The 12,997-nt window shown below is 38.1% G+C and overlaps 1 protein-coding gene across 1 annotated transcript in view; it reads right to left on the reverse strand.

Annotated features, from left to right (window-relative positions):
* Positions 1-12,997, reverse strand: part of KCNU1 (potassium calcium-activated channel subfamily U member 1) — a 165,036-nt gene that overhangs the window by 125,542 nt on the left and 26,497 nt on the right. The window contains exons 8-10 of the mRNA XM_030937901.1: positions 8,031-8,201; positions 6,378-6,469; positions 4,001-4,111 (exon numbers count right to left, since the gene is read on the reverse strand). Of these exons, the coding sequence (XP_030793761.1) occupies positions 4,001-4,111; positions 6,378-6,469; positions 8,031-8,201 (374 nt within the window). The remainder of the gene's footprint in view (positions 1-4,000; positions 4,112-6,377; positions 6,470-8,030; positions 8,202-12,997) is intronic.

Genomic DNA, 12,997 nt, shown 5'->3' on the forward strand with positions numbered 1-12,997 from the left:
GGTCTAACATTTAAGTCTCTAACCCATCTTGAATTAATTTTTGTATAAGATGTAAGGAAAGGATCCAGTTTCAGCTTTCTACTTATGGTTATCCAGTTTTCCTAGCACCATTTATTAAATAGGGAATCCTTTCCCCATTTCTTGTTTCTCTCAGGTTTGTCAAAGATCAGATGGCTGTAGATGTGTGGTATTATTTCTGAGGGCTCTGTTCTCTTCCATTGGTCTATATCTCTGTTTTAGCACCAGTACCCTGCTGTTTTGGTTACTGTAGCCTCATAGTATAGTTTGAAGTCAGGTAGCGTGATGCCTCCAGCCTTGTTCTTTTGGCTTAGGATTGTCTTGGCAATATGGGCTCTTTTTTGGTCCCATATGAACTTTAAAGTAGTTTTTTCCAGTTCTGTGAAGAAAGTCATTGGTAGCTTAACAAGTATGGCATTGAATCTGTAAATTCCCCTGGGCAGTATGGCCATTTTCATGATATTGATTCTTTCTATCCATGAGCGTGGAATGTTCTTCCATTTGTTTGTGTCCTCTTTTATTTCATTGTAGTTCTCCTTGAAGAGGTCCTTCATATCACTTGTAAGTTGGATTCCTAGGTATTTTATTCTCTTTGAAGCAGTTGTGAATGGGAGTTCATTCATGATTTGGCTCTCTGTTTGCCTGTTATTGGTGTATAAGAATGCTTGTGAGCACATTGATTTTGTATCCTGAGATTTTGCTGAAGTTGCTTATCAGCTTAAGGAGATTTTGGACTGAGATGACGGGGTTTTCTAAATAGACAATCATGTCACCTGCAAACAGGGACAATTTGACTTCCTCTTTTCCTAATTGAATAGCGTTTATTTCTTTCTCTTGCCTGATTGCCCTGGCCAGAACTTCTAACAATACGTTGAATAGGAGTGGTGAGAGAGGGCATCCCTGTCTTTTGCCAGTTTTCAAGGGGAATGCTTCCAGTTTTGCCCATTCAGTATGATATTGGCTATGGGTTTGTCATAAATAACTCTTATTATTTTGAGATACGTTCCATCAATACTGAATTTATTGAGAGTTTTTAGCATGAAGGGCTGTTGAACTTTGTCAAAGGCCTTTTCTGCATTTATTGAGATAATCATGTGGTTTTTGTCTTTAGTTCTGGTTATATGCTGGATTACATTTATTGATTTATGTATATTGAACCAGCCTTACATCCCAGGGATGAAGCCCACTTGATCATGGTTGATAAGCTTTTAGATGTGCTGCTGAATTTGGTTTGCCAGTATTTTATTGAGGAATTTGCATTGATGTTCATCAGGGATATTGGTCTAAAATTCTCTTTTTTTGTTGTGTCTCTAGCCAGATTGTTGTGTTCTGTGCATTGTTGACTAGCAGCTTCCACATAGGTACATTCATCCAGGAGCTTCAGAGGGAGCTGGAATGTCCAAAGTGGCTATGCACACGATTGTTGCTTCAGCTATATGACTAGAGTAGCTGACAGTTGACTGGTTCTTCTCTCCAGCAAGGTAGTATGGCTTTTTACATGATGACTCAGGGCTCCAAGTGGAAGCTGGAACTGTCAATCCTCCTAAATGCTAGGCCTGAAGTAGCAAAGTATCACATCTTCTGTGTTCTATTTATCACATTAAGCCACAAGTTAGCCCAGATTCAAAGGAAGAAGAAAGAGAATTCACATTTAAATGGGAGAAGGGGCAGGAGTATATTGTAAAAGAAAGAAATGTTAACAGCTGTGTTTTATAGATTGTGATAATTGCTTTAAAGGACATAAAACAGAGTAATGAGATAGAAGGAAATTAGAGGACACCAATTTAGACAGAATGGACAGGGACTGTCTCTCTGAGTGGGAAGGATGGGAATAAATTGGTTATATAAAGGGAGAAGAAGAGCTTTGTAGCACAAAGAACAAACAAATAAAGTGGCCTTTAGAGAAATTTTGGGAAGACAAGATTTAACTATGAATAGGGTTGTGATGGTGGAGAATAAATGGTAGAAACAGAATTAGTATTTACATGTGAGACAAAATTAATGGTATTGATGAAAACGTATATAAGGATTGAGGGGAACAGGAGTATCAGAGATAATACTCAGTTTTCTGTTTTAAAGAAGTATATTAATCAGGTCTCATTTACTAGGATAGAAAATGTTCTTTGTTTTCCTTCTTTTATTTTTGTTTGTTTGCCTTTGAGTTGGAAAGGAGAACACAAGATCATGAGTTCACTTTTGAGAATGTTGAGCTTGAGGGGCCTTCATAACACTAAGTTAAAAATATCCAGGAGGCAATTAGTTGTGTAAATACAAAGCCACAGAGAATGTCTAAGGGAAGATGTAAATTTTTGGAGTCATTGGAGTATAGACGAAATTAACAAAATTCTATATAGATTGGGAGGCCAAGACGGGTGGATCACGAGGTCAGGAGATCGAGACCATTCTGGCCTACACGGTGAAACCTCGTCTCTACTAAAAAATACAAAAAACTAGCCGGGCGAGATGGCGGACGCCTGTAGTCCCAGCTACTCGGGAGGCTGAGGCAGGAGAATGGCGTAAACCTGGGAGGCGGAGCTTGCAGTGACCCAAGATCGCGCCACTGCACTCCAGCCTGGGCGACAGAGCGAGACTCCGTCTCAAAATAAATAAATAAATAAATAAATAGATACTTTCCACATTTTTCTCCATTAAAAAATATTATTCACTATCTCGGCAAGTACATACAACAACGCACATGAGTCCATAAAAATGCAACGGCAGGTAAAACATGTCACACATCTATTGATTTCCTCTCTGTCTCAGCTGGATCATAATAATTAGCTTTTAATTCCTAGTTTTAGTACTCTTTGTTTCTACTGTTTTCTAACAAAAGATTTAAATAATGCACAAATTGCTAGAAAGATGGACACGGTGATGCTACTTAAACAGAATTCTTGGCTGTCAGTAACATAGTAGAGTGCTTCAAACTGCTATCAGTTATTCCATATATAAGGGCCCAGATTTATGGTGAATTGAACATGTCATAATGTAAAAGCAGAGTGCTCAACTACACAGTGCCCAAAGATGGAGGCGATGCTGTATACAATCCCATGTAAGATCAAAATGTCATTTCAAAATCTGGCTGACTTATTTAGTGAATGATATTTGTGTAACTGATGAATCATTTGAGAAAAATAAATAAGTCAATTATCTACACATCAGGCAAAACAATTCCACGGATCTTAAATACTAAAAGAATGGGCTGACTGGAATGCATGCAAATCAAACACTTCTGTATGAAAATAAAAGTATGAAAAAAATTAAAAGGTGAAAGTAGGAAGAAAAATATGTATAACATGTAACACAAAATGCCTAGTATCAACATATATTGAGTAGAAAAGTCAGTAAAGCAACAGGTAATCAATCCACCTAATAGGAGGGGATGAAAGACAGAAAAATTTCAAAAAGAAAAGCCAACAGTCAAAACATAGAAAATTAGTCAATCTTACCAAATTGAAAATTATAAAATTAAAATATAAGAAATCATTTTGTATACCTAAGCTATACTTAAAATCTTTCTGTACTAAATATGTATTTCCCAGTGCTCGACAAAATATTTGACTTAGGCTCTGCTAGTGGAAAGAAAGACTGCATAGGACAAAAACAGCATCAAGAGCAATCATTTCTGTATTGATTTGAACGTCACATTTCTAATTCTGAGAATTAACAGAATAATAGTTATCAAGTGCACCAGGCTTTTGCATAAGATTACACTCATATATGATAATAATGTGTAGTGTAACCTAAATGTCAAATAGTAATCACTTAAATCATATTAGTACCTATGCAGAAAAACATCTGACAAGATATATTCCAAAATATTTGCAGAGATTAGCGTGGTCAAAGATTTCTTTTTTGTTTTGTTTATGATCAATATCTAATTTTTCTATAAATATTGTGAAGGTGATTTTCTTGCATTAAAAATATTCACTCATATTTTAAATATTAATTTAGAACCCATGAGCCATACAGATATACTTACTCTCCCAGGAAAACAATTTCGGTATTGATCTCTCCTGACTTGCGACGGAGGAAATTCCTCAGGAAAGCGGTCACACTATCCACGGTGATGTTTCCACAGACCACAATGAACCTAGGCAGCAAGAACAGGTGAGGTGGATCATCCGAGGAACACAAGCACCTTCCTGTCAGCATTTAGAGATGAATAATTAGCTCAAACTTAGTTTTCAATAAATATGGTATTTGCATCACCAAGACTTTTTTTTTTTTTTTTTTTTTTTTTTTTTTTTTGAGATGGAGCTTTGCTCTTGTTGCCCAGGCTGGAGAGCAATGGCGTGATCTCGGCTCACTCCAACATCCACCTCCTGGGTTCAAGTGATTCTCCTGCCTCAGTCTCCCAAGTAGCTGGGATCACAGGCATGCACCACCATGCCCAGCTAATTTTGTATTTTTTTAAGTAGAGATGGGGTTTATCCATGTTGGTCAGGCTGGTCTTGAACTCCCAACCTCGGGTGATCTGCCCTCCTCAGTCTCCCAAAGTGCTGGAATTACAGGCATGAGCCACCGTGCCTGGCCTGCATCAGATTTTAAACATTGAAACACTAAGGACTGCATTTCTAATACAAAAGAAGCATCAGATATCCACAGTCTTCTATCTCATCTCAAGTAGAATATGACTCCAAACATTTAAATTGCACCTAGCTTTTTAAGAATACAAGAGCAACTACTATTATTGCTAGATTTTTCACATTTATTTATAACTTATAATAGATTTTTCACTTCATTTTTTCACTTGATTCCTAGTTGTCTGATATTGGGTTGTTGTTGTTGTTTGTTTTTTTCTTGAGGAGCAGAAAAGTTCATCAATGTTTCCAGAGCCAAATATCATGGCTGAGAAAGCACCACATTCCAGATTGTTTCAGCTTATCTTCCACATTTACAAATATCTAGGAGTTACAAAAACATGAGCCCAGTGGAGCGACATCGAAGACAGGTGCAGAACTCTATGCACATAGTTTTTGTCATGAAAAATTTTCTGAGGTTTAAGGCATTTAAAGGAACTATTTTCCTCCTACTACTCATTGAAGAAAACTGAAAACATAATTTTAACCTAAGTTAACGTTAACATTCCCAGACCTATTGACTGATTTTGTATGTGCCCCAAAGGCTTTTCCTGAGACAAATGAGGCCCGATTTTGGCTTATCTAGTTAAATTCATTGCTTCTCACTATTTATTTTTTGTTCATTTCATCATATTTTTCCTTTCCTCTTCATAGTCCTAGGTCAATTATAGTTTTCATCCAACTGTATTAAGAGACTGCTTTGAGGGAGTCTATCTCCATTATGCGTCTTTCATTACAGTAGACAGGGACTAAGATTTTAAAAGGATCACATCTAATTTAAGATCTCCATTTCAGGCCGGGCGCAGTGGCTCACGCCTGTAATCCCTGCACTTTGGGAGGCAGAGGCGGGCGGATCACGAGGTCAGGAGATCGGGACCATCCTGGCTAACACAATGAAACTCCGTCTCTACTAAAAATGCAAAAATTAGCTGGGCGTGGTGGCGGGCGCCTCTAGTCCCAGCCACTCGGGAGGCTGAGGGAGGAGAATGGCATGAACCCGGGAGGCGGAGTTTGCAGTGAGCCGAGATCGCGCCACTGCACTCCGGCCTGGGAGACTCTTGTCTCAAAAAAAAAAAAAAAAAAAAAAAAAAAAAAAAATCTCCATTTCATTCTTTTTGTCTTAGATAGGAAAAAAACCTAATGGAAGCTAAGGTAACATGAATCCAAGAAGAAATAATATAAAAACAACTCCACTCCATTTTCCTCCTGGGAACACATGGCTGTGGCATGAAAAAAAAATCAGTTATCTAGGAGGCGCTACAGAAGACAGGGTAGAAACTTCTCACGCGGGCAAATCCTCATCCATAAATGAGCCCCAGATGGCTTAGGGGAGCTTTGGCTAAGACAACTGAATTAAACTAATTATTTTAAATTGGAATCATGGCTTTAATCTTATCCATTATGTAAAATTAGCCATAGGTTACCCATACAAGGAAAATGAGTAAGACAATTGATAATGACAATAGGAGAAGTTAGTGAAAAGGAATGTACAAATAGTGCCATAATCAATAATATTTATTGACAGTGAATTACAACATTATCTGTCATTTTAGTTGATTTAGTATTCTTATGGGCATCTATGTAGCAGTTTGTGTCAAGTAGCAAATATCATTTTCTTATGGTATTTAGTTGAGCACAATCCTTTTCAGTGAATGCAAGATGTTGCTGATATATTCATCTTGAGTTCTACAGTTAAGGCAGACAATAGATGTCTAGAACGAGATATGTGGCTAATAGAATTTCTTGAACTGTAGAAATACTTAAAACACTACTTACTTCTTTCCTTTGAGTGCTTCATAGGAACTGGTGTATTTCCTCTTGTTAGCAAACAGTTCCACCATTTCAGGTATATAGTTTGCAAACAATATCTAAAATTGATCAGCAAATAAAATCTTAGTTCTAATTATGTTGATGAATACTCCAAAAATTTCAAGATTAGAAAGGAAAAGGAGGGTATGTAAAACTTTGTCATCTAAGAGTACATGATAGCATGTTAAAAGGGACCCCGTTTTTCTTCCTTATTTCAGCCTTTGAATTTTGTTAAAATTTAATACAAGGCTTTTCTGTATTCAAAATGATGAAAACAAAGGAAAGCAGCAAGGTGACTTCCCCACATGTCTTATCCTTTCATCACTTTTGTTTTTGTTTTTGTTTTTGAGACAGAGTCTCTTGTCTGTCTCCCGGGCTGGAGTGCAGTGGCGAGATCTCAGCTCGTTGCAACCTACACCTCCCAGGTGCAAGCGATTCTCCTGCCTCAGCCTCCCAAGTGGCTGGGGCTACAGGTGCTTGCCACCAGGCCTGACTGATTTTTGTATTTTTAGTAGAGATGGGGTGCCTCCGTGTTGGCCAGGCTGGTCTGGAACAGGTCTCGAACTCCTGACCTCAGGTAATCCGCCTGTCTTGGACTCACAAAATGCTGGGATTACAGGCCTGAGCCACCGTGCCCGGCCCTCCTTTTAATTAATTAACTCTTTTTTCTGAGATGGAGTCTCGCTCTGTCGCCCAGGCTGGAGTGCAGTGGCGCGATCTCGGCTCACTGCAAGCTCCGCCTCCCCGGTTCACGCCATTCTCCTGCCTCAGCCTCAGTAGCTGGGACTACAGGCGCCCGCCACCATGCCCGGCTAATTTTTTATATTTTTAGTAGAGACGGGGTTTCACTGTGTTATCCAAGATGGTCTCGATCTCCTGACCTCGTGATCCGCCCGCCTTGGACTCCCATAGTGCTGGGATTACAGGCGTGAGCCACCGCGCCCGGCCCGCCCTCCTTTTATCACTTAAAACTTCCCTTCTCACCCTGAGTTTATTCTATTTGGGGCTTGGAATGAAAGCCTATGGGACAGAGGAGGGTTAAGAGACAATGACTGAAAAAAAGGGATGTGAGACCGTGGATGCGTAGGTATCAAATAAAGTGGAGTGGAGAACTCTGTTGTGGAATTTAAGGAATTGAAATGAAAGTCACTAAAACAAAAGAAGGCTTTTGCCTTTGCTACACTCGTAAGCCAGGCACAGATGTTCACATCTCTAAAGTTAAATGCTGTTTTAGTGAAAGGTTACTCATTCGAGCTGAGAGGGATGGAATTTTCTTCAGATCAAATCTCAAATAGCCTTCCTCTAGAAGAAAGACTTTAGTTTGATGGGTAAACTATGAAGGAAGATAGGTTTGCTCAAATCAATGTAAAGCTTAATCAGGAAAGTCTGCTTCTTTTGTCTACCATCCTTCATCCCTGGAAACTGAGCAATTTTATCCCGAGCTCCAGGGGATGCAGTTTGGAAAATACGGGATCTGTGCATGTTTTCATTTCCCCTTGACACGTGCCCCAAATAATGCAACGTTCACTCTTAAACCTATATTGCTTCATTGATTACCATTAACCAAATATTTTCTGGTTTATGTAGCTATATTCAAAATATATTAAAAATACTCTTCACCAAACTCCCCAGTGTGAAGAATATGATGAACGTCCGTCCTAAGGATGTCTTGGCTACCACATCTCCAAAGCCAACAGTTGACGTTGTTGCCATGACCAGGTAAACTGACTCAAAATATGATATATTCTGTGAATTTCTACCTTTGAGCCAGGGATCACCAGAATTTTCCACCTGTCCAAAGAGAGAAGACTCAGGAAACGTCTCTGAATAGAATCCAAGAGAAGAATTTTAAAGAATAGGCAAAACACGAGATTAATTGCACTTCATTCAATCCAAATGAAATACCAAATGGCTTTCAGGTTGCTATGAAGAGTTTACATAAATGGAAGAGTTTGTAAATCACGGTAGTGAGTGTAAAGTCTTGGTTTCCTTAATTGTGATCATTGCCAAAATCTGAGGGGGCTTGTAGCTGCAGCACAGCATTTGAAAAGCTCCACAGCGCACAGATGCCTCTGTGCTCTCTTTTCAAGTAGGTGCAAGCATTGCATCCTGGAGCCAGGGGACTCCAAAGGCTCTCAGACTGAGCAATTATAACATATTCTCACTTTTTAACCAGATTAGGATTATCATTAAAGAAAGAAGCACTTAAATGAGCACTTCATTTCACTAAGCTTAAGCATATAGAATGCTAGTGTCTATGGAAAAACAAACCAGTTTTCCAAGTTGTTTACCTCTTTGCACAATGGTCTTTTTGTTGATTAAAAAAAAAAAAAAAAACCTTTAAAAATATTTTCTTCTGATTTTTTCTTTGAGTCTTCACCTTTCAAGAAAACTAAATTTATCAGATTTTTTAATATTAGATAAATGAAGTAACTTAGACATTTATATCATATATAAATTTATTATAAATATGTGTAAAATATTATGTAACATATTATATATAACATACATTTATACATGTATAGTTTATAATAAAAATTTTTTTTTGTTTTTTCTTTTTTCCTCCTCACCTCACATATTTTCTAGATGTTTCCATTTCTATTTAGCACAAAAGATGATAAAATCTTAGAGATGTCTAACTGGGGGAAGTGGTCTTTTCGTTTTGTTTTTAAGAACTAGGAAGGAAATTAGAAACCATGCAGTTTGCTCAGATATTTGTTCCCTTTTTAAAAGTGATGTGCCAAGTGCTGATCCTTTCTTAAATTTAATGAATAGGTTAAGAGTGTGGACCCCTATAATACTCCACTCCAAAGAAAGAATGGGATTATATGTCTGTTCTTATGTCTTATGGCTGATAGTGGATACTGTTGCAAAGTCACTGACTTCTGGAGTCTTCACTATTTTCCAAGATGTACATTACAAGAAAACCAAATTTAAGTCACACAGATTTAAATCATTCATATTTATTGGCACAGTTCCCTTTAAGCTAAAATCCCATAGTGTCTCTTACAACTCATAGTAGAGGGATTCAATATTATCCCTGCACAATATGTACAAAGTAAAACTAAATTTATTTTAATCTGGAAATATCCTTTACAATTTTTTAAAAAGGCTTTAAAATTTAACTCATTGTCCTTGGGAGTAATAATTTGGTGTTTCAAATCCCTTTCCACTTCCTTAGTATCTCTTTAGTTTATGGAAGAAGGGAGTTGGCAGCCTTCTGTGGGTCTACTTATTCACATTGTTCTTCCTCTTAACCATGTTAGTATTGACCCGTCAGTCCAAGGTGGGAAATACAGTTAAGGTAAAGTATTACAGACTAATGTTAACAGACTGAATCATTATCTACTTTAACTGCATATTTCAAAACTGAATTCTTATTATTTTAAACTTTCTTTCAACTTTAGATTGAGATACACTAGGAAGAAGAATATGAGGACATTCTCTCATCTTCTCTTACCTGCCCATCAACATTTATATTAGCTATATTACTTTTACTTTGTGCATCTACATTCTATTCTGTAGTGATAATTACCTTGGTTATGTCTTAGCTCTATTTTATATCCATTCAGTAATCACTACCACTACTTTTTTGTTTTGTTTTTGAGAGACGTCTTGCTCTGTCACTCAGGCTGGAGTGCAGTGGCATGATCTCGGCTCACTGCAACCTCCACTTCCTGGGCTCAAGCAATTCTCTTGCCTCAGCCTCCCAAGTAGCTAGGATTACAGGTGCCTGCCACCACACCTGACTAATTTATCTATTTTTAGTAGAGACAGGGTTTCCCCATGTTGGCCAGGCTGGTCTCGAACTCCCGACCTCAGGTGATCCACCCCTCCTTGGCCTCCCAAAGCGCTGGGATTACAGGCATGAGCCAAGGGGCCTGACCAAAATATCATGTTTTTTGTTGTTGTTGTTTGTTTGTTTTTTGAGATGGATTCTCAGTCTGTCACCCAGGCTGGAGTGCAGTGGCATGATCTCAGCTCACTGCAACCTCCATCTCTCAGATTCAAATGATTCTCCTGCCTCAGTCTCTCAAGTAGCTGAGATTACAGTTGCATGCCACCATACACAGCTAATTTTTTTGTATTTTTAGTAGAGATAAGGCTTCATTAGCCAGGCTGGTCTTGAACTCCTGCCCCCCAGTGATGCACCTGCCTCAGCCTCCCAAGTAGCTGGGATTATAGGCACCTGCCATCATACTCAATTAAGTTTTGTATTTTTAGTAGAGACGAGGTTTCACCATGTTGGCCAAGCTGGTCTCGAACTCCTGACCTCCAATGATGTGCCTGCCCTGGCCTCCCAAAGTGCTGAGATTAAAAGCGTGAGCCACCGTGCCCAGCCACTATCACTACTTCTTACCATGGCTTCCCCATTCTTGAATTCTCTTTTCATTAATCTCCTATGTGGCTGAATTTTATCATTAAGCTATTAATACAGATTCAAAAGAAGCTCACTGGTGCGTTACCCCTTGCACGCTTAAAATGACAAGACAGGTTACACTTTCTTTTATGCAAACTTTATAGACACTGCTGTATCATCTTCTGGTATTGATCTATATTGCCAAGAAACCTGAAGCTAGTCTCATTGGTTCCCCCCTGTATAAATCTTGTTTTGTTCTGCTTGGATTATCTTTTTATCCCTGAATGTCTGTTAACTGCTCCAATATATGATTAGAATTAATATCTTAGAATTGTCTTTCCTGGAATACAGTATATCCTTTAATCTACAGATTCAACACCTTATTTTAAAACACTTTTCTGGCACCATTTATTATTTTCTGTAATACCCTAATGATATTTACAGTAGGTTGCATCAATATTGTCCCACTTTCACGTTTCTTTTTTACAACCATTTGAGTATCTTTGTTATTTTCCATGTCAAGATTTTTGCTCCAGTCCTGTCCATCATGTTTCTGAATGTGATTTTGTCAAATGTATTACATTTTGGTTCCCTCTAATGTGGTTTTTAGCTCTGTAATACTCTTCTTGTTATTTTTCTCTGATGTCTTTTGGTCCACTTTCAATTACTTCTGTTGTTTAATAATCCCTCAGTTAAAACCGTATAAATATTCTATGAAGGATCATTTTCAGTTTTTCTAAAAAATTTATTTATTTTTTTAAATATAAAGGGCTTTTTTTCTTAACTTTTCCTTTGTTCCCTTGGGCAAATTATCTTAATTGATGCTCTCATAACTGTTCTATTTTGTAACTTCTATTATGCGAATGTTTCTCTCTGCTTTCCAATACACCTTCTTGTTATTTTTAGCAGAATTTAGGCACAGGTGCCATATTGATTCATTTCTAGTTAATATTAATCTTTGAATGATATCAACTTTTAGCTGAAGGATGGTATGAGAATGGGAAGATGGTGAGTTAGGATAACCATAGCTTTTATTTTGGTTTGCCATTTCAAATATCCCCTCAATAAAATCTGCTATCCTCTTTGCTCTGGGATATAGTTCTTCTAGGTTTTTAATGTTCTAGAAATTGGCATGGCTCAAAGTGGCACCATTTAATTCACATGTCATCTCATTGCTTCTCCTTTGTTCTGTGGTTACTTCCTTGCTGGAGGTCTCCTTTCCTGGGAAACCAGATGTCCAGCAGGGAAACATGCTCACATCCTTAGAGGAGTGGAGCAAAACTACAATGATTCAAGTAGGCCTGGCAGAGACTGTGGTAAACCCAAGAGCACCTGCTGTACATAGGGAGAAGATATTCTTTTTTTTTTTTTTTGATGGAGTCTCGCTCTGTTGCCAGGCTGGAGTGCAGTGGCACGATCTTGGCTCACTGCAACCTGTGCCTCCTGCGTTCAATCAATTCTCCTGCCTCTACCTCCTGAGTAGCTGGAACTACAGATGCATGCCACCATGCCTGGCTAATTTTTATATTTTTAGTAGAGATGGGGTTTCACCATGTTGGCCAGGATGGTCTCGATCTCTCGACCTTGTGATACGAAGCTATTCTTCAGCTAAAGGTTTGGTGGCCTTGGGAGAGTGGGATTATTAGAACCTTATATTTTCCCGAAGAATTCAGAAATTCTGATTTTTATGTGAGCTCTTCATAAAAGTCAGCAAGTGAAAAAAAATAGCAAACAAAAAATTAAAACATAATTAGGTCAAATATAATAATATGCTTGTAGGCCACATTTAGGCTTTGAGCCTCTCATTGAAACAGCTATTAAAGGAAAAAGAAAAAAGCCCTAATGACTTTTCCTTTAGCATCCTGTGGCAGCCACGAGGTTTCTAAAGGGACACTAATGTCTACTTGTCCCCTGGTGGGCCCAGGACTCGAAGGTTCAATTCTCTAAATCCAGGAATCAGCCTTTACTGCTGTGACACTTCGGGAAAATCTCTTTCCTTCCTGAGTGCTGAGGAGGACGTAGAGAGCTTCAGATTTCTTGAAGGTTCATATCCTTGTTTGCATTTGACATTTTTCTTGTTGAATTGAACAATGGTAACTTTTTAATGTATTTTTAAATTGTTATTGTTTTACATTAATATTGAGAGAAGGGCTCAGATAAAAAAGACCTGTTATGAATTCTGTTTTGTTTAGCTCAACGGCTTTTGCAGGCTTTTAACATTTCCCAT

The sequence above is a fragment of the Rhinopithecus roxellana genome, chromosome 9, assembly GCF_007565055.1.
Source record: "Rhinopithecus roxellana isolate Shanxi Qingling chromosome 9, ASM756505v1, whole genome shotgun sequence".
NCBI classification, from domain to species: domain Eukaryota; kingdom Metazoa; phylum Chordata; class Mammalia; order Primates; family Cercopithecidae; genus Rhinopithecus; species Rhinopithecus roxellana.